Below are 27,663 nucleotides of genomic sequence, written 5' to 3' on the forward strand. Positions count from 1 at the left end.
TAAAGGTGTAAAGGAAGTTTTTCCGCTGGAGAGTCCTGGTACCTGCAGGTCTGGCGGCTTCGAGTTTTTAGGAGGATGAAGTAAAGAGGTGCTGAGCAGCACGTTGGGGGCAGACTTTGTCGCTAGCCTGGTTGCAATTAAACGCTCGGTGATTAGCAAATGTCAGACTCTGACTGGCTTCTCCCTGGTCCCTGCTTAAAATTATCAGGTGCTTGAATTTCCCTCATTCAATTCCGCGTCCAGCCCAGCTGAGATCCTTATTTGTGAAGACCTGGGCCCTTTGCTTTACTTAACGAGGAGCGACCGGAGCTCAGGAGCGCAATGATTAGCTGAGCTGAGCTGGTTGCTTTGTGCTCTGAATTCTCGTTGGGTGATTTTTTTTTATTTAAGAAAAAAAAAAAAAAAAAAAAAAAGGGGGGGGGGGAACTTGAAGTAAGAAATTGGTTTATTGGTTGTTTGGCTGATAAAAGGTCTCTTGCGAGGGTTGCTGTGGTTTTCCAGATCGACTGCGCTGCCGTCCTCTGCGGTGTTGCTCTGAGCTGGGGGGGGGGGGTCAGACAGCCGCCTACATAAGGTGCTGCTGTGAAAATCGGGTATTTTCAAGAGCTTCTCTACTCCCGCTTCGAATTTGGAAGTGATGTTGTTCTCTGTGCTTCCCAGGACTGCTGCCTGTCCCTCGCTGTACACAAGCGCAGCTGAGGCTGCCGCTTTGAAGGGAAGGCGCAGCAGCCCCGAGGAGCCGGGGGGGAACTGAGGAAATGATGCTCCCCTCCCTGCCAAGTTTCTTCTTGAATTCAGCCTCTCGGCTTCCAAACTACACCCCGTTAGCTGTGGCTGGATGACGGAAAATCCTTATCCTGAGCAGGAGAGATGTTCCGGACCCTGCAGCCGGGCTTTTCCCCGAGCGCGTGAGACCTGGCAGCCGTGCAACTGGGGCTGGAAGCGCTGCTTTGGCAGCTCCTACTCTCAACAAATTACAGCTTACGAGGTAAGAGCCAGCCTGTTTTCTCTAATAGCTTTTTTCTGTATGTATTGGACCGCTGGAAGAAAAAGTGGAGGGCGGAGGTGGATGGCGGGAGTTGTACCGTACGAGCCCCTAAGGTATCTCCTATTTAACTATTTAAGTGTGCAGCAGGAAAATGAAACTAGGGTTTTTATCAGGGATGTGATTCTAGCTCTGCTGGTTCCTCAAACTACAAATTCTTGTGGGCAAGCGTTACCTTTGTTTTATAGAGACCTGAGTCACTCGGCACTGTTAATAATAGTCGGGTAAGTGTTTACTGAAGGCTTCCCTAGTCACGTTTAACAAATACAGGATAAGCGTATAATAAAACACTCAGTAATTTATTACAGAAGGAGAAGATAATTTAGTATTCAACAATACAAAGCGCTATATTAACAAATATACATTCCTTCAGAGGCGCAAACTCTCTTTAACCTGAACTGTACAAACACTAAGAATAGGTCCTTAGCGTTTCTTTTACAACTTCATGTTTTGGTCCTGTTTCTTGACAGTCTTTTGATGAGACAAAACAAATTTGTAAAGCAGATTGTTTCACCTCCTGAGCCGTTTGGGTAAAGCGTAATGTTTTTCCTTTAGCATTTAGCTCTGGCGTCTTCGTACCCGTCCTAGTGTCTTTGCAGGGGGTGGTTATCCCTGAAATCTGCCTTAGTGTGGCATTTCTTACGTTGTCGTCTGGGTGTCACGCTGTACACACAACCCAACGCCAAGGAAACCTGCAACGCTGCCCATCTAATGCGGATCTATCCCCGGGAGCGAGCAGCGTAGGGAGCCACGCGTGTGTCAGGAGATGGCACTATAGCACAGAGTCCTCCCTCTCCTCATCTTAAAATTTGGCGGACAGAAAATCCGCTGGAGGGAGGCGGAAAGGAGCATCGGGGTAACCCACATGCAGGTGAGACGGAGACCCCGCGGGTCGGAGCAACCTGGTCTTAGACCCAAGAAAATCTTCTTATCTGCTGGGGCTTCGGGGCTTTGCTGCCTTCACTGCAGCAGTGGCTTCACGTGGAAGTATTGCAGAAGCGCACGGTGCTTCGAGGGAAACGGAATTCATTTTCTGCAGAAGTGGGGTCCGGCTCAGAGTACGGCAGTGTCTTTTCCCTCGTGCTGACTCACAAGTTGAAGCTCCAGCAACACCAGCAGAAGCTTTGCCCACGTACCCTCTTCTATGACATCCAAAAACTGAATTACACTCAAAAATGCTGTGAAATAAAAATGACAAAAATCAGTGCTTGTTACAGTTGCCAGAAAATGACCATTTCGTAACGTTTTCTGTCCAATGTCCTACATTGCTGTTGCCTCCTTCCTGGCTACATCGTTCTAGCCGGGTAATCCGTGTTTCCTCTACTTCTTGTGTTGTCCTTCATGCTAAGCTTGTTCCAGAGAGGGAGCCATTGGGCTTGCTGCTTATCGCTTGCATGGGTTTGTTAAGGAATAAAAAGCAAATCCTGGGTTAGCTGAAACCTGCCGGGTACTTCACCGCAGGTGCCTTTTCTCCGGCCTGCCTGGGAAATACGAATAGGATGGTATTCTCACCCCATCGCTCTTCCTTCGTTCAGCAGGTGTTGGGATCTCAGTCCTCTCTCCCTTTCCGTTGCTCTTAGCGGTTCCTCTCGGGGGTTTTTCTACAGGTACGTCCCTGGGTTGAGGTCCTCTGCTTTCTCAGTAGATCGCATGCCCTCCAGAGAGGGCTCAGGGGATGCAGAGATGTCATCGACTTTAAACTTTGAGACGATCCTGGCGGTTTCCTGTGTGATCTCAAAATGTTTGAGCTGCTGTCTCCCTCCTGAGCGCTGCTTGAGCGTGCTTGTGTCGGCCGAGCTGTTCCTGCTCCTAACGCTCTCCTCCGGGACGTCCTTGGTCGTGGAGCTGCTGTCGGCCGGGTTGCCTTCTGCACCAGCCTCCGTTGCCACATTGGCTAACGTGGTAGTCCTCAAGGGCAAACTGGAAGATTTGGGGATGACTGGCTTTGTTTTCGCCTGTACTCGAATATATTTTACGGGCTGTCGGCTGAAATGGCACCTGGGCTGTGTCCCTGGGACCGCGTCCGAATCGCTGTCTGTCTTCTCCTGCACAGAGTCCTCCAGGTCCTCCAGCTCAGAGCCAATACTTGCATTCATCTCTGAACAGAAAATTAAACAGTTATCTTAGAACAGTGAGACAAGGTTATTACGACAAACAATTTTGGCTGCTGACTTATTTTCCTGTTAGAAAAGGCGCTGACGACCCTCTGACATTAACAGGCTGAAACCTCCTCCCTCTAACAGCTTCGTTGATCGGGAGCGATCGCAAGATACACACTCGAAAGAGGTATAAGATACGAATCGGGCTTATATTCTTAAAGCTGTCCTCGATGCATTAAAGCCGGGTGACCGGGCTGGGGAGCTGAGGCAGCGGCAGGGAAAAGCCCTTTGGGAGAAGAGCGGCAAAAGTGCTTTCGCGCCCTCCGCCTGGCGGTTGCTCTGCGAGAGATTGGCTGCCCCAAAACTGAGCAGCGATGCCCGGGAGGGCCCACAGCTGCGCTCTCTCCGCTGCGTGATGTAGAGGAGGGCAGGAGGTGCGAAACCCAGCAAACGCGGTGGGAGACGACCTGTAACAGCATCGCAACCGCCGCTTTATTTACCTAGGGCATCCGCGCTTAACGGACTGTGGGCTCCCTCCAGAGTCAGCTCATTGATGGCTTCCCTGGAAGACGAGTTATCGGACGCGTTTAAACTGTGCTTGGAGGAGAAATTCTGTTGGAAAAAGCCATGAGTGTTTACAGGGGACTCTTATTTGGCATGAAGATACCATCAATTCCCACTGCACCCCAAATGCTGTTAGTGGAGGTGACTGCGTGAGCTGAGAGTGCCTCGATTTCTCTTAAATTATCTGTAACGCTCGGGGGAATGGGGAGGGAGCTTGCGGAAGGTCACAGGGCAGGGCCATGAGAAGAAATCATGGTTCAAGACCCGCCAGCTCCAGCATCCGTGCCGCAACTGCCCCAAAACTCACCCCGGAAAGCAGCCGCTGCTTTCAGCAGAGCAGCAGTGTGCTGAGACCGATTCCCGTGTCCCGCGGGACACCGAAGCAGCCCGTTCCGGAACAAAAAGGGGAAATGGCAGCAACCAAGCCATTAACTGGAGCACGGTAATTATTGTCAAATGCAAACGGGAGGACATAGGAGTGCCGGGGAGTCGTAGTTGGTGTGGAACAAGTGTGGGTTTGCCCAAGGATCGGGTCAGCGGGGCAGGGGCTCCAGAGGGCAGTTTTATTAACAGCCGAAAGAGAGTGCCTTTAGAAGCATCTCCCCTTTTGACGGGTTTGCAGCACCTTCTGCGGAACTCGGTCACGCTGCGGAAGCAGCTTAAAAATGGCTTTGGAAATTGTCAAAGGCGATAGTTGTGTGTGTATCGAAGTGGTTTTGGTGAAGGTTTACTAATCCTGTAGGATTTCTGCACCCAAGAAGTGAGCTGTGCCTACCCTGCCGATTTTATTTCGACTGCAATCGCAGTTTTTCTAATTTCCGCTTCCTCAGTGAGCTGGACACATAGAGAAAGCAGCGTTACTGCGTGTCAGGCACGGATGTGGTCACTGCAGACACGCGGGCTTGCACATAAGCACCCATGACTCAGAAGCAGGAGGCAGAGGATCCCCAGACCCGGATCTCGCTCCCTTTGGCTTAACTTTAGGAAAGCCATTTCCTCTTCCTTGCTCATCAAACAACTGCGAAAGGGGGGGGGAGGAACCATCACCAGGTCCCAGCTCAGGGATGCTGTCCCCGTTTGTGTTTTTTAAAGTGCTGTGAAATGTTGTGAGGAAAGAGCTGTGGAGCTCGGGAAGAACGCGGAATGCTCGGTAGCTGGGGGTGGAAAAACCGGGGTCCACGGCCGCTGCTCAGGGGTGCAGCAGAGCCCTGTAGGGCCGTACCGTTGGGTCTTAAGTGCACGTTGCTGCTCCTAAAGCTGTAGAGCTGCTTACACAGAGAAACAGCAGTGTCTCAAGCGATTTAGTATGGAGAACCCCACGGTTTTTTTCGGGATGACTGAGACCTAAAACATGGAGCAAACCCAACATCCAGAAGGGCCTGAGAAGCTGCTGAGTGATCTGTAGCTTATAATTTTTTTCTGGTTCTCCCATTCCACGTGCAACAGGCTCTCTGCTCCTTCCTCTTGGAATAACCCTCTGATAGGAAATGGTTTTGTTATCCGGGGGGGGAAAAAAAAAAAAAGTTGTCTTTAATTGCTAGCCCACCTTCCTGTCTCTACAGCAGGGTCAGTAAGCCCAGCTCAGTGTCTGGGAGCTCTACCTCTAGAGTTATATTCTGGGTTGCGTTTGGGCTCTGAGGTCCTTCATCCTTTTCTGTCGATGCTTCTTGCGAAGGGTTCTCGCATCCAAGGGATAGGGATGAAGGCAGGTCATCCATCCCAAACACCCTTTCGTAGTTCTGAATGAGAAACTCCACAATCTGGGCTTGATACCCAGAGTCAACAAGGCATGACATTGAGACGTCGTTCCCTGAGCCTGGCCGGATCAGGGTTGGCCCAAATACTATGCCCAGGTTGTTTGGGGACATCTTGTTCTCTTCGTATTTCTCTGCCACCCTGGGGAAGGGAAACAGGACTGTTAGGGGCTTCCCAGCTCTCAACCCGGATGCGCCGAGTACACAGATGGAACGCACCAAAACCTCCGTTTCCCAGCGGAAGGAGAAACCCCGTCTTTTACAGGGAGCAGAGCTCTGGGCTGTGCATGGAAACTCTGGAGAACGATCTCAGAAGTTGCCTGGATCTGTCTGGATGGTGCACCCTAACGAGAATAGCTGCAGCTGGAGCGCTGTGGCCAGTTCGGGGCTCCCCGGGTGGAGAAGGACAGGGAACTGCTGGAGAGGCTCCAGCAAAGGGCTGCGGAGATGAGGAGGGGACCGGAGCGTCTTTGTTATGGGGAAGGGCTGAGGGAATCGGGGCTTTTCGGGGGGGAGGAGGGAAGGCTGAGGGGGGATCTCATCCATCCGTAACGGGAGGGAGGGTGCCGGGGGTGGGAACGGCCTTCTTCCAGCGGTGCCCAGTGCCGGGAGGAGAGGGACCGGGCACAACCGTGACCATGGGCAGTCCCATCTCAACCTGCGGAGGGACTTCTCTCCCGTGCGGGCGGCAGAGCACTGGCACAGCTGCCCCGAGAGGGGGGGGAGTCTCCCGCTGCGGAGCCATTCCAAACCCGCCTGGAGGTGTCCTGTGCCACGGCCGGAGGTGCCCCTGCTCTGGCGGGGGGTGGCGCTGGGGCAGCTCCGGAGGGCCCTTCCCACCCCCACCCCTCTGGGATTCGGGGATTCTTGTGACCTGCATTCAGAGCTGGGTGAAAGGGGCCTGGCTGATGTTATCCCTTGACCTCTTGCTCTGCACTTCAACTGTGAAGCATTACCAGTGAGGACCTTCTGGTCCTTCTCAGCCATTAATACTGTCCCTTAATTGCCCCAACCTGGGCTGGGGGGAGGTGGCCCTGCCCGGGGCAGGGGGTGGCACTGGGGTGGCTTGAAGGTCCCTTCCCACCCAAACCGTTGTGTGGTTCTATGATCTCCTGTGGTTGGACCTGACACTAACCAGCGTGACAACCGGCACGCTCCTCACCTGTACAAGTGTGCAACGAGGTGCCGCAGAGTGTTGTAGTTGCTTCCAGGCAATTTGCTCAGCAAGTCCTTCATGCTCTGGATGGGATCTGAAGGGAAGCCTGCACAGTCCAACTTTTCCTCCCCAGGTTTTTGCAAATCTTTGGCAAGCGCAATGAGATCATTATAGAGTTGGGGCAGCAGCACCGGTGCCGAAAGCTGTGGCGAGAGAGGAGGAAACAGCACGTTACTTCATCCTGCCGATCCCACACCGAGGAATGTGGTCGGCTGAGAACTGCCCTCCCGGCAGAGATGTGGTACCCACTTCCTTCAGGAAATGCTTCAGGACGCCAGTGATGTCGTGGGGGGAGTGCTCGGAGAGCTCCACCAGGCTCCGTCCATTCTCGAACGCCTGGCACAGCTTTTCTACCCGGGCTTTGGATCCGCTTATCCGATAGATCCCCTGCATGGTTCAGAGCGGGGAGAGGTCAGGAGTTTCAGATGGAGAGAAGACTGGAGCATGAATAACTGACTACTCACCTGCACGCCCAGGGCACGGGCTTCAATTTCCGAGGTGCATTTCACCACTATGAAGGGAACCTCCTCTGGGAAATCCCGAGGAACCTGCGTGAAGTCAATGCCAAAAAGAGGTACTCGGTTGGGCAACTTCTTGTGGCCGCAGGTGACGAGCAGGTTCTCCAGACACTTCTTGTGGCAGGCCAGGCAGCACTGAAACGGCAGAACCGACCCGAGTTACGGTCTGGTTGTGGTCCGGCATTGCAGCAGTGGCTGAACTTGGAGGACTTCTCCTCTTCCCTCAACCACCAAAGTCCCACCAACCCCAAGAGAGTTTTTTCGGGCAGGTGGCAGCTGGTGGCTTACTCAAGGGCTTTGGGTAACGCAGAGGGGCCCCTCATTCCCGCAGACCTTCAGCGACATTTGCAATGACATCTTCTAGCCCTCACCTCCTCGCACTCGAAGCCGCTGACCATGAAGGTGTCGCACTCCCTGCACTTGGACGGTCCCCGCAGCTTCCGGAGCCGGTGGGTCTGCGCTGCGCTGGAGAGGAGGATGTTCTTAAACTGCTGCTGGGATGTACCGTTTTCTGCAGAAACAGCATTAAAGCGTGAAAAGGAACCGATACGTAAGCTCGGTTTCCACCTTGTGAGACAAAAATGTGTGTGGCTCACCATTTTCAAAAGTCTGCAAGGAATCTCTCTCTTCAAAATCATCTGAGGAGGACATGGTGCCGGTGGATGGAGCCTTCAACAATTTCCTATTGGAGTTTCCTTGAAAAGAGAGAAGATATAAAGAGCTGTTATCATCCTCACGATGCACAGAGTGGGTCAGTGTAGGCTTTATTCCTGTTTTAGGTTTTGGGGGCAATATTAGGCAAGAATTTTTGCACCTCTCACCTGGGCTAGAATTGGGAGAGTCCAGGGATCGGGATTCGCAGCTCCCACCGAGGCTTTCCGTGTCGCTGCAGAGGGATTTGTTCGCACCTGCGGAAGGCGGATACGGTGACAGACCACCCCGAGCGCTCTCGGGCTACTTCCACACGGGGGTGAAGACCAAACCAAGCTCCCAAGAAAAATCCATAAATCCCTGTCAATATTTTTCTCCCAGCTTGAGCAAAACCTTAAGCCCGTCCCTAACAATGCGAGAACCTCTCCCACCTCTTTGGCTCCTCATCTAAATTAAACTGCAGTGACTTGAGAGGAAAATTGGGTCGTCTTCATTAAATTCAACCTACTCTGTTCACTGTTTGTGGAGAACTGCTTTCTGGATGTATCTTCTGGCGTGCTCGCATCCTTTGCTGCGGAAGAGGGTCCGGTGTAATACAATGCCATCTTCTTTTTGCTGCTGGGAGGGGACCTGAGAAGGGGTTGCAGGGAAGAATAACGGACAATATTGCATCCCGGAGGTAGCTTACCGGCGTAAGCTGAGTTTTCAAGGAGACTGTAATAGACGACCTGCGCAAAACTAGGCAAGCAAACTTGTTCAATGTGATTTCACCTCTTCTATCCATAGGAAAAATGTAGAGATCAGACAGTACCCAGGTGAGAAAAGAGCGATCCAAATGATAGAAATAACTGAAGGGACGTGGTACAAAACCACCGCGCCGCTTTCACTGGTGTTGCTCCTGTGCTCGGCAGGAGGCACCAGGCACAGCTTTAGAGATCCGTTCTTCGTTAGCAGAGTGACGCAGAGAGAAAAGACCCCAACATCTGAGGCCGTGGGCTTTTCTGTAATTAGCAATCACGGCGCTGCAGCATTGCGAGTGACTCTATAAATGTGTTTTAAACCTCTCTTTTGTTCTGTGCAATACATATTTCTGACCTTTCAGCTAGGAGTTTTCCGAGTTGTTTTTTTTTTTTTTTTACCTCTGCCCTCCGGAAGCGACTGGCTCGAATTCAAACACTTCCACGTGAATGTCTTTCTTCTGCAGAGCCTGAATGAATTCCAAGTATTTCTCGCCCGCTTTGTATGGCTTGCAGACCTCGGACAGGTACTGGTATCCCACTGGAATCTGTTCTGACTGAGTCTGACGCTGCTTGAACATCCGTAAAGTGACCTTACAGGGGAAAGAAAACAAAACAAAAACATTGTTGGTCAAAGCCCAGGTGCTTTTTCCTCCCTTGGACCTCACAGTCATTCACCAGTCTCCAGTTCTTCATTCCCCAAACTCGGTTATCTGCAGTTCCGCTTAGTGATAGTTCTACTTAACAGGTTGGATAAAAATTATTTGTCACTGTTTCTTGTTCTAGGATTTTTTTCCCCCTAGACTCTTTCTAGGGATATCTGTGTGCTCGAAGCAGTGGTAATTGAAAATGTGATTACATATGGGAGGTTTTTTGGTAGCAGGTTGGTAGCAAAGCAATGTCCAGGGCGCTCCCCTAATTTCAACTGCTTGAGAATGGTCAGTTATAGGGCGGTTCAACCCAGAAAGGTTGAGGAGGTCTTTATCCCAAACAGCCGTTTCCCTGAAATGAGGATTAGAGGAGAAATGATAAGACTACACGTACCCACGTCAGCACCTCATCCCCTTGGTAAATGAGCTTCCGAATATGGGAGATGATCCGTGCCCGTACTTTCTCCAGTTCTTGTCGCCGAAAGTTGGCATCGTTGATGCACATCTTGTACAAAGCTTCTGTTTCCTGAACCTGTGCGCCACCAGAAACGGAGCAGAGGAGGAGAAAGTCAACCAGGATGGGTGGGAAGATGCCGCCGCGCGGCGCGTGGGATGGCTGGGAACAGCAGCAGCCTGGTCTGAACTCATCACCTTGGCTTGTGCCTCCTCGCAAGAACGGCGTCGCTTCTCCAGCTGCTTGTTGGCGCTGCCGGGGTTGGTGGTGGCTGCGCTCTGGTATTCGTCCTCCGCCTTGGCGCTCAGTTGCTTTGCTTTCTCCAGCTCCTCGCAGCGCTGTAGGTATTGCAGGCGGGACTTGCGCAGGGACGACAAAGACTCGTTCTTGAATGGCAGAAGGAACAGATTTAGGAAACCCGGTGAGGCAGTGGGAGGAACAAGTAGCTCTGCTTATAAGGAAAGCGCCTGTCTCTTGGTTCAAATGGACTTTGTGGTTCAAATGGACTTTGTGGTTCAAATGGACTTTGTGGTTCAAATGGACATTGTGGTTCAAATGGACATCGGTATTCTTTGTCCCCCTCCTCCCAAAGTTCAGGAGCTCCAAGGGCTTTCCTCTACAGCTGAGTAGAGACCCGGCCATCCTGGATCACCTTCTGCAAGGTGCCCGGGAGCATCTTCCTCCCCGCAGGGATCCCTGGAGAAAGGGGCTGGTGGTGACGGCCAGCAGAGCGCGCGCAGCTGGGCTTTGGCGAGGGGTCGCGGGCGCAGGGCCGGCCTTGGCAGGGGATGCCCCTCCGCTGAAGCCCCCCCAGTGCCAGCGTGTGCCAACCCGGGCCACATCCCCGCTCTGCCTGCCTCTGCAGGGGGGGGTGATGGGATCTGGCGGGTAGCACGGGCGGGATGGCACAGGAATGCCTCTCGCTCTTACAAAAGGTACTTTTATTCAATAGGAGGATGCACGTTGTGTCATTTAGTTACTGCTTGTTCGTAAAATTTTGCTTTCGGCGTTGTGAGCCGTGAGTGGCCTAAAGGTCGGGCCCATCTGTTGACCTCTTACCATTCTCTTTTGCTCCTTTGTCCATTGATCTTTGAATTCTTTCCTCCACTTCTCAATTTCATTCTTCTTGGCCGACAGAGGCTGCGGAGGAATAAGAGTTAGGACGGAAACGGTTCCTCCTGAGGCAGGAAAAAGTATCCGACGGGTGAGGGCACGACGTTAGAGGCCAAGCCCTGCAAAATGCCTCTTTTTCCCTTAAACTTGGTGTGCGTTTCCTTCTCTCTTCCCCTCCGCCCCCTCAGACCGGGGTAAACGGCTTCATGAGGTCCCTCTGATGCGCCCGTCTAATTTTCCAGCAAAGTTGTGTAGCCCCTGCCGAAATACAGTACCTGGTAGAACTCCTTCTGCTGGAGCAGTCCTGCAGTCTCGCTGGCTGAATTCCCGACCTTTACGTCGTGTTCCAGGACCATGGTATAGAGCGCCCGAAGAGGCATGTTGTGCTGCAGAAACCAAAAAAAAGCCAATATAAAATGGTGGATCATCACCGCCGCTTTCCTAAATTGAAGAGCTTTTGGGTAGCTATGACCGAGATCTGTTAGAGAAAGGCGGGTGTCTACACGGGTTAAATGCGGGGAGTTATTTCTGACCACGCAGAAGGATGCTGGAAGCAGAAGAGCCTTTATGCTGGGCAGTATTGCACAGGCTCCTCGCTGGTCCATCCTTCTAGCTCATTTTCCAATTGATGGCTCCGTGTTATAAGCCAACAGAAGAAGAAAGGAACTGGTCCAATACGGAGAGTTTTAGGAAGGTTTTTGGAGGTGTATTTGCTGTAGGATTTAAGCTGGGCTCTACAAGCAGGTGACGCGTGCGGCCAGCCGTCCCTCCGAAGGGAAGGCGGCGCAGCGAAGCGGGAGCGTCGCTCGGACCCCGTACCTGTTGGGAGATGGCGTTTCGTCCCGCTTCCGCTATCTTCACCATCCCTTTGGCAAACTCTGTCTCTGTAAAAGGGCAGAGTGGAATAGACACCGGATTTGCGGTCGCAGAGGAGGGTTTGTCAAAGCCAGAGGTCGCTCTGGTCAATGAGGATCAATCAGAGAAGAAGAAATTCCGACTCCGTGTCTTTATTTTCAGGCAAAAGCAACTAAAAGGGTTGGTGTTTGCCCGGTGTCTCGCTGCTGTACTTTTGCTTGCAACTGTGTGGTCTTGGCTATGATTGTTTGGTGTTGGTTGGTTGGTTTGCTTTTTTTTAAAGAAAAAAGCTACGAAAAAGTTCACGGGTTCCCAGCTGGGTCTGTGCACAGACTCACCGTAGCTCAGTCGTTTTTCAATCCAGCTGAGCAGCTCTTTGACGTATTTACACCACATTTTGGCATATTCCAGGGCTGCGTCGATGCCACCTTCGCATTTTATCAGCATTTCGTCTGCCTCCTGAACTGCAACAGAATAAATCCAGGTTCGGAACGGCTCTGGCTGAGGGGCAGAGGCTGTCCTAAGTGTGGCAAAATTGGAGTCTCAAGAGTTGGTGCTGCGAAACAGCCACAAAAAAGGTCTCGTGCTGAACAACGTCACTATGATCTGCTTCACGGCGCCCCCGTGCAGTCCTGCTTGCGGAACCGCGCAAGTTCCGGGTAATTTAGACACGTATTCCTCTGCCCTCCACTTTTAATTAAAATATTTTTGCTTATTTTTTTTTTTTAAATCCAAAAGTGAAGGACCAATGGGTTACTGGGGAGTTGCAGGAAGGATTCTCGTTCCTTGGTGGAACCTAATGCAGACTCATCACACTGCAGTGAGCAAATCTAAACAGCATTTCGAGCTGAAATCTGTGAGAAAGCAGCTTAGAAATATATATATATATATTTTTTATCCCCTGAAAGTCCCATACAGCCCAAAACAAGTGAAAAAAAGTTAAGTTGTATTTTAAAGGGCTGATGGCAGCAGAGACACTGGTATTTTTCACGCCTGTCATTAGCAGGCTGCTGGGACGGTTGTCAGGTGATTAAGTGTTCTCGTATCACCTCTGATTTTTAATTAGCAATGTTACCTGTTATGTCTCCCTGCACTTGCCTCTCTGGACTGGTTTTGCTCTTGCAGAAACTTTCGCTCAACTGTTCCTGGGGTGAAGGGAAGAAAAAAAAAAAAGGGAGGAAAACGGTGAAAGAAAAATAAGTCTTGAGAAATTTGGGAGGATTTTTCGAAAAGGCCGGCCGGGATTTCGCTTAGCTAAGTGAGGCAATGCAGTTAAAATAGCCTGAGATTTGACAGAGGGCAGGCAGCCTGGCAGGAAGGTCCACCGCAGACAGAAACGCGGAGGAAACGCATCAGGAAGGCAGAGATCGGGGCTGGAAAAGGGCTGTGCGACTGAATGCCGGCAGCTCTTATTCTGCTGTAAATCACACAATATTTGATCTTTACTTTTAAGTGTAGCTCATGGGATAATAGTGCAGGAGAACAGTGGCTGTCAGAGAAAAATTAAGTTCCCGGCCCCTTTGTTTACACAGAAAAGCGTGAAATAAGGCTGATTACCCCCAAAAGTCCCATGCTGCCCAAAGCAAGTGAAAAACAATAAGTTCTATTTTAAAGGACTTCTGTTTCGTAAGACCAAAATTTTAAAGATTTTTGATGCACGACTCTCAAAAGTATTTCGTGCTTGCTGTCTTGTTTGATCTTTTTCTTAGCATGCAGAACTTTCAGGAAAATATAAATCCAAGCAGTAAATGCCTGAATGATTCCGCTGAACTTCATCTGCTCTGTTGCCACCTCTGTTGCTGCTACAATCGAGTGTTGTACAGTTCTTTCCTGTCTATTCAAGAGCTGTAAGTAGGTTGGTTTGGGGGTTGTTTGTTTGTTTTTTTTTCAGATGACCACCCAAACCCCAATTTTAATAACACAGAATTTAATAACATAGGCTCATGCACTTTGGGCATTGATAATTTATTTAAGGAAAGGGATCTCATGATTTGCCTACCGGAACGACCTCTCTTTCTGCAGTCGGGTCTGGGTCGTCAGTGCTGTCAGCATCACCAATGAACATATCAACTGTCCTGTATAATGAAAAAGAACGCAATTAAATAAATTAAGGTTGCAAAGACCCAGAAAACGAGCTCTGCCCTATTTCTCTACGTACGCATTTCCAATGGAGATTTCTATGGCATCCAGGCTCCGGAATATCTCACTGTACCGCTTCCTATTTTCAGGTGTCTTCTCTTGATTGTCGAGACCTGCAGTTGGAGAAGAAATCGTTTCACTGATTCTGCCCCTCTGCTGCGCTCTGCTCTGCTCTGGGGAGACCCCCCCGCAGTGCAGTGCTGCCTCCAGCTCGGGGGGTGCCCACAGCAGAAGGACACGGAGCTGGTGGAGCGGGGCCGGAGGGGGCACCAGAGATGCTGGGAGGGCTGGAGCCCCTCTGCTGGGAGGGCAGGCGGGGAGAGGTGGGGGGGTCAGCCCGGAGAAGAGAAGGCTGCGGGGAGCCCTCCGAGCCCCTTCCAGTGCCTAAAGGGGCTCCGGGAGAGCTGGGGAGGGACTCTGGGTCAGGGAGGGGAGCCGTGGGACGAGGGGGGGCGGTTTGGCACCGGCAGAGGGCAGATTTAGGGGAGACACTGGGGAGAAATTCTTCCCCGTGAGGGCGGTGAGCCCCTGGCGCAGGGTGCCCCGAGGAGCTGTGGCTGCCCCATCCCTGGAGGGGTTCAAGGCCGGGTTGGACGGGGCTGGGGGCAACCTGGGCTGGGGGGAGGTGGCCCTGCCCGGGGCAGGGGGTGGACTCGATGGCTTTCAAAGGTCCTTCCAGCCCAAACCATTCTGTGGTTCACTGGAGAACCTAACCCAAAGCTCCCTGAGGTTGAAGGGTGGTTTCGAGAGGTGCCTGGGAGCGTGGCTGAGCCCTGCTGTCCTGCGCAGGTTCACGGGGAAGGGAGACACCGTGATGCTCTGGCAAAGCACAGCGAGGTGGGGCTGAGAGTGAGATGGGGTTCAAAAGAAAACTTCAGGCTTGGTAAATTCAAAGTTCCTTGGGCAGAACCCCCAGAAAACGAGCCTGGGGCTGTCCAGGAGAGACATCAGAGTTTGCAATCAGATCTGAGATCAGCTGGGAAACCCGCGTGGAAACCTTTATGATAACCCCTCTGAGCCAAACTCCTGGCACCGTCCTTGGCCCGGTGCTCCCAGACCTGCTGGAGGGGCTGACGGGACGCGGCGGCGTGCCCTGCACCTCCACCGAACCGGTGTGCGCGTCGGCAGAACCACGCGCGGAGGCGACAGCAGCCATTGCCGCGGTTGCACGAGGTGTGTGCGTGTGTGTGTCGCAATGTTTTGCGTGCAGGGGCTGTTTCTCAATGTTACATGTGCTTATTGATGGAGATCGTCTACGTGATGAAATCCTGCGTCGTCCCCAGCGGGCAGAAATTTTGGGGCACGCAAAATATAAACTGGGCTTGTTCCCCCTTGAGGGGCAACGCTCTCCTGCCGCCCTTCTCGAAGGGCGTTCCGAGGGGCAGAGGGGAGCACCCGCCTTTCGCAAGGGCTGATTGGGGCCGTCAGTCTCACTTTCCGCTCAGTCACGCGTTTGGCACTGAGGGCTGGAACTCAAATTGACTCGGGCTCAAAGTTGCTGCAGGGGGAAAAAAAAAAGTAAAAAAAAAAAAAAAATAGAAAAAGTTTTAAAATATGAAACTGGGCACAATTGGTAAAAACAAAAGACGACTTCACTCTTCTTTGTCCTTTTGACATTCCAGGAAACAGGATGTGGTTGATCTAAATCTAGAGTCGCTTCACTGATAGCGGAGTTTTTGACAGCGAGCAGCAAGTCGCCCAAATGGCGCTCGGTTAGAAAAGTCAGTTTGTGTCTCCTTTAGTTGTGGCTACTCCTGGGCCTTGTCTCAGTCCTGACAAATACTTTTTTTATTATTATTATTATTAATTTTTTTTCCCAAGTCAGGTTTTGGAGAGGAGCCGGCCTGCTGTTAAGCCTACGGACAGCATCGCACCATTGCTGACCCCAACTTGTGGAGCCGGTGACTCCAGGACACTCCCAGCACCCGGCTACTGGGCATCTGCCGGGGACCAGCACCATCCTGGTCATCCTCCACCTGTCCAGCCAAACTGGGGCGGAAAAGCACAAGACTGGCTTGTCTGGAGTGATAATAAGGGCGACTGTGAGCATGTGTGTATGCGTATGGGTGTTTTTAACTATATAAAGTTGACAAACAATGCAGAGAAAGTATTTGGACGTACAATTAAGAGAAAGTCAAGGCAAAATGAGGGATTTTTTTTCCCACAAATCTCTTTGGTGTCAAACAAAAGTGCTCTCTGACAATCGTGTAGTTACAGTGTCCAAACTGTGAACATCTGAGCCCGTTTTCAGCTTAAAAATAGAAGTAACGGTGAAGAAGGCTGGGTGGGACGCCAAAGCCATGCTTCCACTCCCAGTCAGCGCTGAGCGCCGTGGGCCGGACGCTGCGCTCCCTTCCGCACCGAGAAACGAGCTGGGAACGCTCCGAGCTTTGCTGAGCAAATAACTAAGATTTATGCCGGCCTTGCTCTTTAAAAGTTTTCTGAACGTTTTACTCCAAAGTGAAATGAGACACTGAAACTGTGTGAAGACACGCTTGTGGGGTTTTTTTTCTTTAACCATAAACCACTGAAGCCTGAAGGAGCTGCAAGGACCCGCTCAGAACGGCCTGCCACGCTCGGGGGACCTGCGGAAGGGATGTAGAAGCGCCGACGACGCTGATAGAGAGCTGCAAACTGAACCCAGCACCTGTCCTGCTTAACCCTGATAAATCGCCGCTTCGCGCTCGGTGGGCGACCTGAGACGTCTCACTCTGGCTTTTAGGGGAGAGACACAAGTTGTTCATGACCCAAGACGTAACAAACCCGAGGCATTACTAATTTAATTTGAAGCCCAACCGCTCTTGGCGCTTTGAGCGGGCGGGCATCTTTAATTTCCCTTGTTTACCGCGAGCGGAGGGTTGTACAACAGGAAGAGGTGACTCAACGTGAGCAGCGCTGGTGATGGGCAAAGCGAAACGTTCTGCTTTTGAAAGCAGCTATTGTGAGGCAGCGCAAGATGGGCAAGAACCACAGCTTCTCACGAGTCTTTTGCTTCATTTCAACAACATATAGCATCCTATGCAAGATTATAAAGGTGGGAAGGTGGAAAAATTGGACGCAGGACGTTTTCCTAGCCTCGCCGTAGGCGATGTTAGCTGCGTGCTCGCGCGTTTAAACGTGTGCTGCCCCATACGCAGCCCCTTTGTCCCCTCTATCTGAAGTCTTTCCAGTGGCTTTTTGGCACGTGCAGGTCTGGGCCAAATGATTCATGTGCCTCATCTGTATCTCATCAAGGAAATTAATTGCCTCAAATGTGTTGCTCGTCATTGTCACAGCTGTCATTGGTCAGCCGTCTGTTGGACACCTTCAAGATGTCCCTTCCTGATGAACCGTGCTCTCCTGATCGCCCACTTGCTAAATACGTAGACATCTGTATGCGTCTTCCCATACTGGAAGGGAAATGGAGCTCCTGTCCCTGGCGGCCCTGCAGAGGCTCCCGTAAATATCCATCAATTCATCTTTCAGACCCTCCTCAAAGCTCTTCGTCTTTACCAGCGAGGATCAGGTAGCAGAGCCTCTGCTGCGGCATGGGGATGCAGGACCAGAGGCTCGGAGAGACTCCAGCTCAGTCCTTTGTCCATTCACTACGACTCTTTGGCCTTATTTACAAACAGACACTTCGATTCAAAACCAGTTATCTTTACCGGACAACCCACTGACAACTGGAAGGCTGATCTAGAAAGTCACTCTTCTGGAGATTAAAAACCGTCTATGTTTCTTGAAGGAGAGCGTATCCTTACTCATCTTAGACAATCCCAGCAACAACCCTTTCCAGCACCGGCACTAGACCCACATCCTAACGGACAGCGTCTCTGCACGGCCAACGCTCGCGCCAGAGCAGGCCAGCTGTCCTGCCAAGTTCTGCCCCATAGAATGGTTTGGGTTGGAAGGAACCTTGAAGATCATCGAGTTCCAACCCCCTGCCCCGGGCAGGGCCACCTCCCCCCAGCCCAGGTTGCCCCAAGCCCCGTCCAACCCGGCCTTGAACCCCTCCAGGGATGGGGCAGCCACAGCTCCTCGGGGCAGTCCTTGGATGATGGACAAGCCAGTCATCTCATCTCCATCATCTACCTTCTGGAGAGCTCACTGCTCTCCTCTGCTGCCGTTATGGGGAGAGCCAGCTCCCACAGCGGTGGGCGTGCAGAGACAGGAGGATTATTTTTAGCAGGAGAAACTCTTGTTCTGCCCTTCAGCAGAAGCATCACTTCCCCTTCAGCCGCAGTTACCGTGAAATGAGGTAAATGTCTAAAAACCCCAACTCAGCATGGCACCATTGCCAAACCTCGGCATCGCAAGCCTGTCCCCGGTAGCGCCTTCCTCTTCTCTGCGCTCACTGTGGCACTTTGCAACACAACATCTGAATTTTTCCACCGGGGCAAATCTCCCGTTTCTGCATAAAAAGACTCGCGCTTCTTAGCGGCGTCTGTGTAAAATCCCCCGCTCGCCAAGCCACGCCGCGGGTCGAACCAAATTAGGCCGGATAAGTCAAATTCTCAAATTGTCCGCCGCTCCCGCGTGCAATGTGAAATCCCCCCTCTTTAACCAAGACACCCCTCAGCGAGACGCTGATTGCGGCTGGCAGCAAAGGACGCTGCTCCGCCTGCCTAGAGCAGCGTCTCCGTCTTTCTGAGGAATAACAGTTTTGGAACAAAATTATCCGAGTTCCTTGACAACGGTTTTGCAAAACCAAGACCGCTTCCCATCTGTCACTCTGTTTTCTCATCTTCTCTTCCTGCTTCAGTGCAACAGAGGATCTGGCAAAAAAGTGAATTTACAAATCAGCTAATTTTTGAGGAGGTCGGAACTGCCACCAAAGGGGCGCGATCACCCCCAACTGACACTGGAAACACTAAAGGTCAGATGTCTTAAACAGCAGTACGTATTAACGAGGGGAGTAATGAATCATGTTGGAGGGGGGAGGAAGGAGAATTTCCACTTAATACATCAATTCGATGAAAAAGGAGGTGCGCACGCAGCAAACGTTCCAGCAGAAACCCAAGGCAGGTGCATTAGTTTGCAAAATAAGAATAAGGCGATTGCCGGCTTCAGAGGAAAATATTAGTAAAACAGACTCGTCTTGATAGATGGCAGCCCCCTGCGGTACTTAGTTGCCCAATAACCCTGGCTTTTTAAGTAAGAAAAGTACAACTACATTAAATTTCTGGCTCCTTGTTTCTCTAAATATTAAGAATAAGGAAACGTTGGTGATGGTAAGAAGAATTTAGACTGGCAGAGAAGCACAGCAGATGCTCCCAGTGCTAGAAAAGCAGTCAAAGGACCTCCCGGTTAGCAACAGGAGGATGAGTCTAGGCTAAACAATGAGAGCGATCAAAGCCATTTATAGCAGTCATTTTGGTTTTGCAGAAGAGCTGTCAAATAAACCTTCCTTAAGAGATGAGGTTTTGTTGATAAGAGGAGCTCTGTGGATACGGCACGCTTGGATTTCTCAAGGGCATTTGACTTTTACAGTCATGTCATGTTCTGTCTGGGTGGGATTCTTGGTGGCACGTTAAAAACCGTTTACACTGACAAACCTAAAAAAATACATCTTTAATCGATGTATAGGGCTGTTTCTAGAGAGATCTAGAGAGCCCGGCTTTTTGGTGGGTTTATTAAACGATCAGACTGGTACCATCACCCCTCCTGGAAACGCGCTTGATGAGACTAAGATTGTAGATTAGGTGCCGGTCTCGTAGGGCCAGGCTGGAAGTCTCTGCCCTGAGAAGCAGAGGTGGACGCACGGGGCAGATGCCTGATGTGAGCGGGACGTGCAGCGCCGCGGAAGGAGGATCTCTGCGAGCCCTGCCTGCGGCCAGGAGGGGAACACGGGGCAGAAACGGGCTCTGCGTGCGCCTCTGCACGCAACGCCGGATGATGAGCGCGTTACAGCTTAGTTCTGACCAGGGGTGGTGCAGACGCTGCAGAAGACACAAAAGTGCTCTGTAGGGCCAGGGTGGGAAGAGAATGAGTCTCACAATACGTGAACAAGCTCAGGTTATTCAGTTCAACAAAGACACTGAGACATCCTTTAGCCGTCCCCGTGTGTGACCACGAGCTACAGAAACTGTGTCAGCCGACGTTTTTTTGATTTTCATGACAAAGACATAGAATCATAGAATGGTTTACATTGGAAGGGACCTTGGAGATCATCCAGTGCCACCCCCTGCCCCGGGCAGGGCCACCTCCCCCCAGCCCAGGTTGCCCCCAGCCCCGTCCAACCCGGCCTTGAACCCCTCCAGGGATGGGGCAGCCACAGCTCCTCGGGGCACCCTGCGCCAGGGGCTCACCGCCCTCACGGGGAAGAATTTCCCCCCGCTGTCTCCCCTAAATCTGCCCTCTGCCGCTGCCAAACCGCCCCCCCTCGTCCCACGGCTCCCCTCCCTGACCCAGAGTCCCTCCCCAGCTCTCCCGGAGCCCCTTTAGGCACTGGAAGGGGCTCGGAGGGCTCCCCGCAGCCTTCTCTTCTCCGGGCTGACCCCCCAACTCTCCCCGCCTGTCATGACGCGATCCAGCTGCCGAAAGGCAAGCTGAATCAAAGGATTTTCTAGCTGTGAGGATAATGATGCATTTGAATGTGACAGCAGGGAAAGGACTAACGTTGCCTGCTGTGTTTCCTTGATTACAGAGCCAGTGAGATTTTTTTCACCCCTCCGAAGCGCCAGTGCCTGGCCCCTGTGGAAGACGGGGCTCTGGGAGGAGGATTTGTGCTCTCGGGTGGCCCAGAGACCCCTCAGACGCTTGGTTGGTAAGTGTTACTCCCATTCAAACGGGTTATGTTCATAATTAAGGTTGTCACCTTTGAGAACAAGGACTTAGAGGCTATTTTTGTTGGAGGGACTTGAGCTGATGATGCACAAGTACCAGCATAGGGCACTCCCAATCTCTTAAGAGAAAACCCTACACCTTCTGCCTCCCAGAAGAGGGGGTTTGCATCCTTTCCTCTTCGATAAGTCACTGTCCAGTCCAAACGCGTCAAATAATTTAATCTGTCAGAGAACTGAACAGCCGGGGTGGGACACTGAGCAACCCGGTCTAGTGGAAGGTGTCCCTGCCCAGGGCAGGGGGTTGGAGCCGGTTGGTCTTTAAGGTCCCTTCCAACCCAAACCGTTCTACGATCTTCATGGAAACCCGGGTTAGAGGAACTTACAGCTGTTTTCTAGCACCCGTATTTCCGAGGTGACCGACAGCCTGATCTGCGTCATCTGTCCTACCGCGACCCCAAAGCTTACGGTACAAGCGGTATAAAAGTTTGTTTCAAATGCCATCACATACCACTCGGTTCTGGGTCTTCCATGGCCGAATCTTCAGTGTTTTGGTCTGAAAGCAGCAGAATCCCAAATTACCCAGCTTTGAGTCACAGCTGAATTAAGTGGAAAAAAAAAAACAAAAAACCAACAGACAACCAAATTCTTGGTCAGATCAGACGTGAAGAAATTATCCGGAGGCCCATGATAGCTGCGTGTGAAGAAGACCTGCCCAAAATAACCGGCAGAAGTGCCCGTCGGTGAGTGCGGCTGCTGTCGCCAGATCTGCTTCCTGCAGACACGCTTCCGTGTAAGGAAACTGCGGCGTACGTTTGTGTGATCACGCCATTTGCATAACCCCGATGTCTCTTGGTAAACAGCAAAGAAGGGACCGTTTCGGAGCCCTTCTGCCTTCGGCGCCTCCACCTCTCGCAGCAGCCTCAGTTTTTCCACCCGGAGAGCGTTCTCTGCTTCCTAAGAAACACCCGTGCTTCCAAATAACCTGAATAAACCACTGAGAAACTGCTGGCGGTGCGGGGAAAGGGCTACTGGGTCACAACTGGGGACGGAAGAGGGGGAAGGACGAGCGTCTCAAGCGGTGGTCCTTGCCTGAGCCGCCGTCCCTCCGCTCCCCTCGCCGGCGCGGGGCTGTAACGCAGACCTCAGCCCTTCTCCAGCGCAGCTCGGCAAAACCGACATCCAAACGTTTGAGGCTTTTGGTTCTTAAATCAAAACGAGCCCTGTAAGTTTTTGACGAGCGAGGTGGGGGGGGGGGCGGACGGACGGACGGACGGACAGCTATCGTTTGCGTCACGGTGTTTTTCAGCCTGGGAGCGTTCTCCAGGCAGTAGATGGGGATGTAAAGGCTTTGGTTCCGAACACCCCTCGCGTTGGGCTGCGGCTCGTCGGCAGTCGGGTTTGCTGGCTGCGAGCGCGGAGCTAGCGCTGCCGTCCTCCAAACTGGTGAGTTTTGCCTGCGGTTTAGGGATGCTGGTGGTGATTTAATGATGGAACTGTGCTCTGGGAAACGGAAGACGTTTGTTCGAAGATAGTAGACGGAAGTGAGCAGAGACTGAAGTGAACTTTTTCCCCTCTGCAAATATTAGAGAAACCGACAGCAAAAATATGACAGTCGACAAACAAACTCGTGCTCAGCGGTGAAACTATTGCTTTTTCTTCACTAAATACTGAATAATTTTATAAACCACCTTTTCTCCTGCAACGAAAAGCTACGCTTGTGGCCCTGGACTCCCAAAAAACCACCGTTCCCCTTTCCTTGACACCTGCTGGAGACTCCAATAACGCCGCTGAGTTTCTCCTGCGAAATTCCTGCTGGCTGTTATGCCACAGACTTCAGGGCAGGCAAATCCGCGGGCTCTTCTGTCCCCCTGACTACAGCCAGAGGTAGGATCCAGCTGGCCTTTCTGCCGCTAATTTAAAAAACAAAGAAATCCCAGCATCTCAGAGTTACTGCTTCGGTGTCGAGCGTTTCGGGCTCAAGCGAATGCGGCGCGTGGGGCAGTTTCTGCTCAGGTTCTGGAGGCAACGGTTGGTTTTTAGAAGCGAGCAGGAGAGTGGGGACGCGTAACGCCGGCGAAGCGCCGCTGGCGTCGGCGGAGGGGGCAGCGTGATGAGTTTCTCCCGGGCAAATCTCCCCTGGCCCGCGCCTCAGTTCTGTGGCTTCCATCGGTCGAATGACAGCTATGTTTAGCATCAGCCCAAGTACCGTACCCTGTTTGCAAAATGCTTTATTTACAGATCAGTGCTATAGAAAGTGTTTTTCTACTGTGAAGGCATTTATAGCCAAAAGGATTGCAACATCGTACAGCAACACCCCTCTGATTAATTACATGTTAAAAAAAAGGCTAATAAAAGCTAACACAAAGCAAGGGGTGTGGCTCCTCGTTTACCAGAAACGCAACTCGGGATCCCAATTCCCGGTCTCATCAGCCTGTTTCCTAGACATTCTTGCTGAATGAGTACGTCCTTTTTTGGTTGGGGTTTGGTTTTTTTGGCTAAAAGCAGAGATGGTAAAACTTTTAAAACCTTGCGGCGCCGCAGCCCGCAGACTCCTCCTGCGTTTCTCAGCCGGGACTTTATTTTCAAATTGCTATTTTAGACGAAGCACAATGGCAGGTTACTGCAGCGCCCGGTGACCACCCCCTATGAAGCCTCATTAAACTTCCCTTTACGTCACCGCTGCTATTTTATAAGGCAAATATATTTTCACACCGGCAAGTCTTTTGAAGGCAGGGGAGGGAAGAACGCGGGGAGTGAAAGCGGTGGTGTGGTCAGGGCACTTTCCTTCCTTCCAGCTCCCCGCCGAGAGCCTCGTGCCCGTCCTGGCTCCGCTCACGCACAGAATATTGGGACGGGACATTCAGCGCTTCCTCTTGAAACTCATCTGACCCCCGAAACGAAGGCCAGGAACCACCGTGCTTTTCTTCCGAGGAGGCTGAGCCTAGTTTTCAAGAGAGGATTTCCCACTAGACTTAAGTATATTTGAGCTCCCAAGAAACTAATGTGCAAAATGCGGATACAAAGAGCGTTAAGGACTCATCTTCAAACCATCCGACCACAGTCAGCGCAGCGTAGGACGCTACCGTAACCCCCCCAGGGCTGTGGAAGCCACCTATAACAACCATTATGTGGGACACTAATTCTCCCCCCGCCCCTTCCCGAGCCACACGCTGACAAGCGAACACGTGAAGACATTTGGCACGGGGTTCCACAGGAGCTCAGCGCCGAGAGAAGCCCTGACACACGCCTGCTCGCCCCAAAGGGCAGGACCAAGCCAAGAAGAGCTCCCCGGAGCCTCGCGTTTCCGTTCTTTGGCTTCACCCTCCGAACACGACGCGTCTTTATTAGTGCAAAACAGACAGAGAGGTGTGCAGTTTGCCAGCGCTCATAAAAAGCTCTCGTATCTAAGCCTTTATCTTGCTTCCACGCATTTTAAAAGCACCGTCTTCCCTAACGATGGGATCTGGCTTTGAATAAGCCTTGATGATCACTGACCTCTGCTCGGCTTCGGTACTGATGGGCTTTCGGGGCACTCGGACACCCGCGTGGGTCTGTGCTGAGCCCGGTTGAAAGCTTTCCGTCCCCGCTGAGCAGAGGGCAGTAACTACAGCGCTCGTTAGGTTCACAAAGGTTATGGATTTACCGTTGACGTTGGCGATAAGGGTCGCTACGGCAGGCTGGATGGCGTCCCCGGTCAAAGCAGGGTACGTCTTCAGGAAGGAGGAGATGGCTTGCAGTAACTCTGCCAGTTTGGCTTCAACACGAGCTGAAATAACTTCTCCTAAAATTAAGAAGGGGAAAGATTACGATTATTATTTATTTATTTTTCTGGCACGCGCAAACTCTCATCCTCACCTCTCCCGGGATGAACGCGCTTCAGCACAGCGGTACGGGTACCCCGCTGTTCCTCAAGACTCGAGTTCTGCGCGAAACAGAAAATAAAAAAACCACTGAAGACCGAAGCAAGCAGGAAGCCCACGTGCAGCAACGGGACGGACGTGGAAACTGCCCAGCCCTTAGTCGCCAGGGCCAGGACCCTCTGTGAGGCTCCACGCCGCCTTTTGTCTGGGTTCTACTCCCTGAGCCCCAGCGACGAACGTCCCCGCTTCCCGCTGCAGGAGCGTCCTGTATCATTGTGCCTTTACGCCCAAAGGCCAAGCCCCAAGGGACAAACGCGGTCCCGAGCTGAGCACTCGGAAGGATGCTCGGCGCAAGAACCGGCCCAGGCAGATCGAATTTCCATCTGCAGCCGGCGTTGTTGGGTGACTCTTAAAAGCCAACGTCTCGCGAAGCGAAGAGCCCCGTGGCAGTTAGGGGTTGGCTCCAGAAGCGTGGCCAACCCAACTTGTTCGGCGTGCCCGGGGAAAGGCAGTCGCCGTGACCTCGAGCTACAGCTTGCGGCCGTGGGTGGGGAGACCAGGATCACGGGGAACTCCGGGTGCCTCGGCGGAGAGGGCGGCGCTCCTCCTGGAGGCTTCTTCTTCCAGCAAGTAGGGATTTTGTTAGCGCCGCCATGCTGCACAGCGTTCCCAGAGCGGCTCTGAGCCTGTGATAACCGTTTTCTTAATTCTCGGTTGAGGTCTTTTTGCTCGGGCTCCAGCCTGGAGACTCTCCCGCGAGGACAGAGGTTATCCAGGAAAAAAGGAGAGAGGGGAAAGTGCCAGCGTGACATACACGGCACTTCTGCTGGAGCCCGTTTCCAGGCTGGGACACGCGCTTGGGCTCCCGCCGGCACCCAGAGCTTTCGCCAGCTTGTGCTTCTCCTCGACTCGTGACATCTGGGCTCCTTCCCGGTGAGGAATCCCGGTTTTCCCAACGGGGTCGTCACAGGCACCCTTTCTTCCAGCCCCTTTAACTCACTCGTGAGTAACTGCAGGTGCTTTCAGTGGCACTTGAAGGGTTTTTGCATCGCTTTTGGAGGAAATCTGTGCACTTAGAGGGCTCAGTGCTCTGAAATTTCATCTATTGATGCAATTCATTATAGGAAAAGACGTCTACATAATTAAGTATCCGCGCAGCGAGAAGCCACTCTGAATTGTCTGAGGGCTGTCGTTGTTTTAAATAAATAATGCAGCACGAACGAGACGGGATCCCTTCTGCTGAACGCAATCTGCTTGTTCTGTAAGCAAACAAGTGGGTTAAAAAATATTTACCTTTTCGGAAGAGCTCGCGGAAGTTCCGAAATTTCCCGTCGATGTTCCTCAGGTGTGCGGTGATGCGGAGCACCTCGCCGGCCGTGGGGTGCAGGGGGCCGGGGCGATCGCCGCGGCTCTGGATGGAAACAGCCGGACAGGGGGTGTCGGGCGGAAGGTGTCCCCCCGGCTGTCCGCCTGCGGTCCGAGCGGGACCGGCGCTCTCCCGGGCTCCCGGCCCGTTCATGGCGAGGTGCGGAGCTTCCCCTTCGACTCAGGCTGTGTTTGTGGGTGCGCGGCTCCGAGGAGAGCCGTGAGCGCGGCTCCCCCCCGTTGAAAGGAGGCGGCGAAGCGGCATTCTGCAAAAGCAGCCGGAGAGGCAAAGAAAAACACTGGGCAGAAAATGGAAGGCAGGGGGGGAGTTCTCACGCTCTCAGCATTTATTCATTTTCTAATTCAGCAGAGTCGCAAGCCCTGTTTTCTGAGAAATGACCAAAACAAGTTTTAATTACCGAGTTTCTCCTTCACATCCTTCCCAGCACATGGAAACCCAAGTTTAGGAAACTTTTTTCTTAGCAAGGCTGGGAGATCAAAACCGAGCCCCGAATATCCCCATGCAACAGCGCCGCGTTCCCGTATCGGTCTCTCTTATTTCCCATAACATTATCTGCAAGTAAAGACGTCGGTTTAGGCGAGGTGTAGAGAGTGCCTTCCATCTCTTTCGTTGTCCTTCCTCAGCTAAAACACAGACGGGGAGAAAGCCATCACCTCTCCCGAGAAACCTCTCCGTCGATCCCAAGTCCCGCCGCAGTTTGGCTGGCGAGACCAGAAAATCCAGCCGCTGCCGGTGTCCCCGGTGCGCTGGGCTCCCGGATCTCCGAATCTCCGCCGGGCTGCCCGTGGTGCCTCTGCTGCTACGTGCAGTCTGCGTGGGACGAGTCTGCAACCTCAGGCAGGTGTCAGGCTGTGTGGATTTTCCACATTCCTCTCGGGAGTTGTGAAATTACTCACTTCCCGGGTGATCTGCTGGATCAGACCCATCCTCCTACCCGGCTTTCGTTAACTCTCTGCTGTCTGAAACTCGCAAAGCGCCTGCGGGATTCCGCGTGCAACCAGTGTATTTCATTTTTTTATTATTTTTTTTTTTGCGGAACAGCGAGGCCTTTTGTAAGGAGGTTGTGTGACGCAGGGAAAAGGTAAAGCGAAAATTGCACAGACTTAATGCCAAAAATCACGCAAGTGTAAGGTAGCGCGTTTGAAAAAGTAAATATCTCCGAAATTGATTATTTACGCTACAGGGTGCTTAGATGCTGCCCCGAGCGCTTAAATGCCCTTTGCTCTGTGTCCTATAACTATAAATAAGAAGCCCCACGCGTGGAAGCAGAGCTAAACCTCTTAGCAGCGCCGTGCAGCGCATCGGTCGGTCGGATTTTCGCCCCTGGCGGAACTAGAGATGAAGAAATAACGTTTGTGGCTGTTTGTAGGGCTTTTCTGCTCCTCGCAGCCAGCGCGAAGCGCAATGCCGCCGTCGCTCAGCAGGCAGAGCATCTTCTGGAGCGGCAGTTGGACTCGACGACCTTAAAGGTCTCTTCCAACCAAAACCCACTCTACGATTCTCCCATCTGCCGGCGCTGCCTCCCCTCGTTCTCCCGTCTGCAGCGACTCCTGCCCACGCGCCGCTTTGCCGACGGTTCCTCTTCTCGGCGTCCCACATATCGCCCGGCTTCATTAGTTACGAGAAAAGAGCGACTCCGTCTCACGCTCTCGTCTAAAGAGCGCTCCTAAGCATTACGGGGGGCGGGGGGAGGGGGAAAGGAAGAAAAATAATCCAGAAAATCAAGAAGAGGAACTGACGCCCTTGTTTCTCTTTGCGGTGGCGATGATGTCGGCAGAGCCGCGCTGGCCCGTGCCGGCGGATTCCCTTTTCACCACTGCCCAGTCTCCCTCCCTTGGCCTGTAGTTCTGCCCCACA

At 52.4% G+C, this 27,663-nt stretch overlaps 1 protein-coding gene and 1 long non-coding RNA gene across 2 annotated transcripts; one reads left to right on the plus strand and one right to left on the minus strand.

The window, feature by feature from the left end:
- Window positions 1–1,325: 1,325 nt before the first annotated feature.
- On the minus strand, window positions 1,326–25,996 carry GMIP (GEM interacting protein). The gene is made up of 22 exons (XM_082496685.1): window positions 25,713–25,996; window positions 24,203–24,340; window positions 13,815–13,908; window positions 13,656–13,731; window positions 12,732–12,801; window positions 11,995–12,120; window positions 11,621–11,685; window positions 11,077–11,187; window positions 10,748–10,828; window positions 9,886–10,074; window positions 9,629–9,766; window positions 8,987–9,177; window positions 8,356–8,477; window positions 8,018–8,104; window positions 7,793–7,891; window positions 7,568–7,707; window positions 7,143–7,331; window positions 6,928–7,065; window positions 6,625–6,821; window positions 5,310–5,604; window positions 3,645–3,756; window positions 1,326–3,143 (listed from the first exon to the last, which is right to left on the minus strand). Exons 1-22 carry the CDS (start codon window positions 25,936–25,938, stop codon window positions 2,647–2,649), a joined length of 3,381 nt encoding a protein of 1,126 aa, XP_082352811.1. The 5' UTR covers window positions 25,939–25,996; the 3' UTR covers window positions 1,326–2,646.
- LOC309682572 lies at window positions 13,409–13,905 on the plus strand. The gene is made up of 3 exons (XR_014270133.1): window positions 13,409–13,503; window positions 13,631–13,768; window positions 13,885–13,905. It is a non-coding gene; the product is annotated as an uncharacterized lncRNA (long non-coding RNA).
- Window positions 25,997–27,663: the final 1,667 nt, after the last annotated feature.

The sequence above is a fragment of the Vanellus vanellus genome, assembly GCF_965231255.1.
Source record: "Vanellus vanellus genome assembly, chromosome: 30".
In the NCBI taxonomy this organism is placed as follows: domain Eukaryota; kingdom Metazoa; phylum Chordata; class Aves; order Charadriiformes; family Charadriidae; genus Vanellus; species Vanellus vanellus.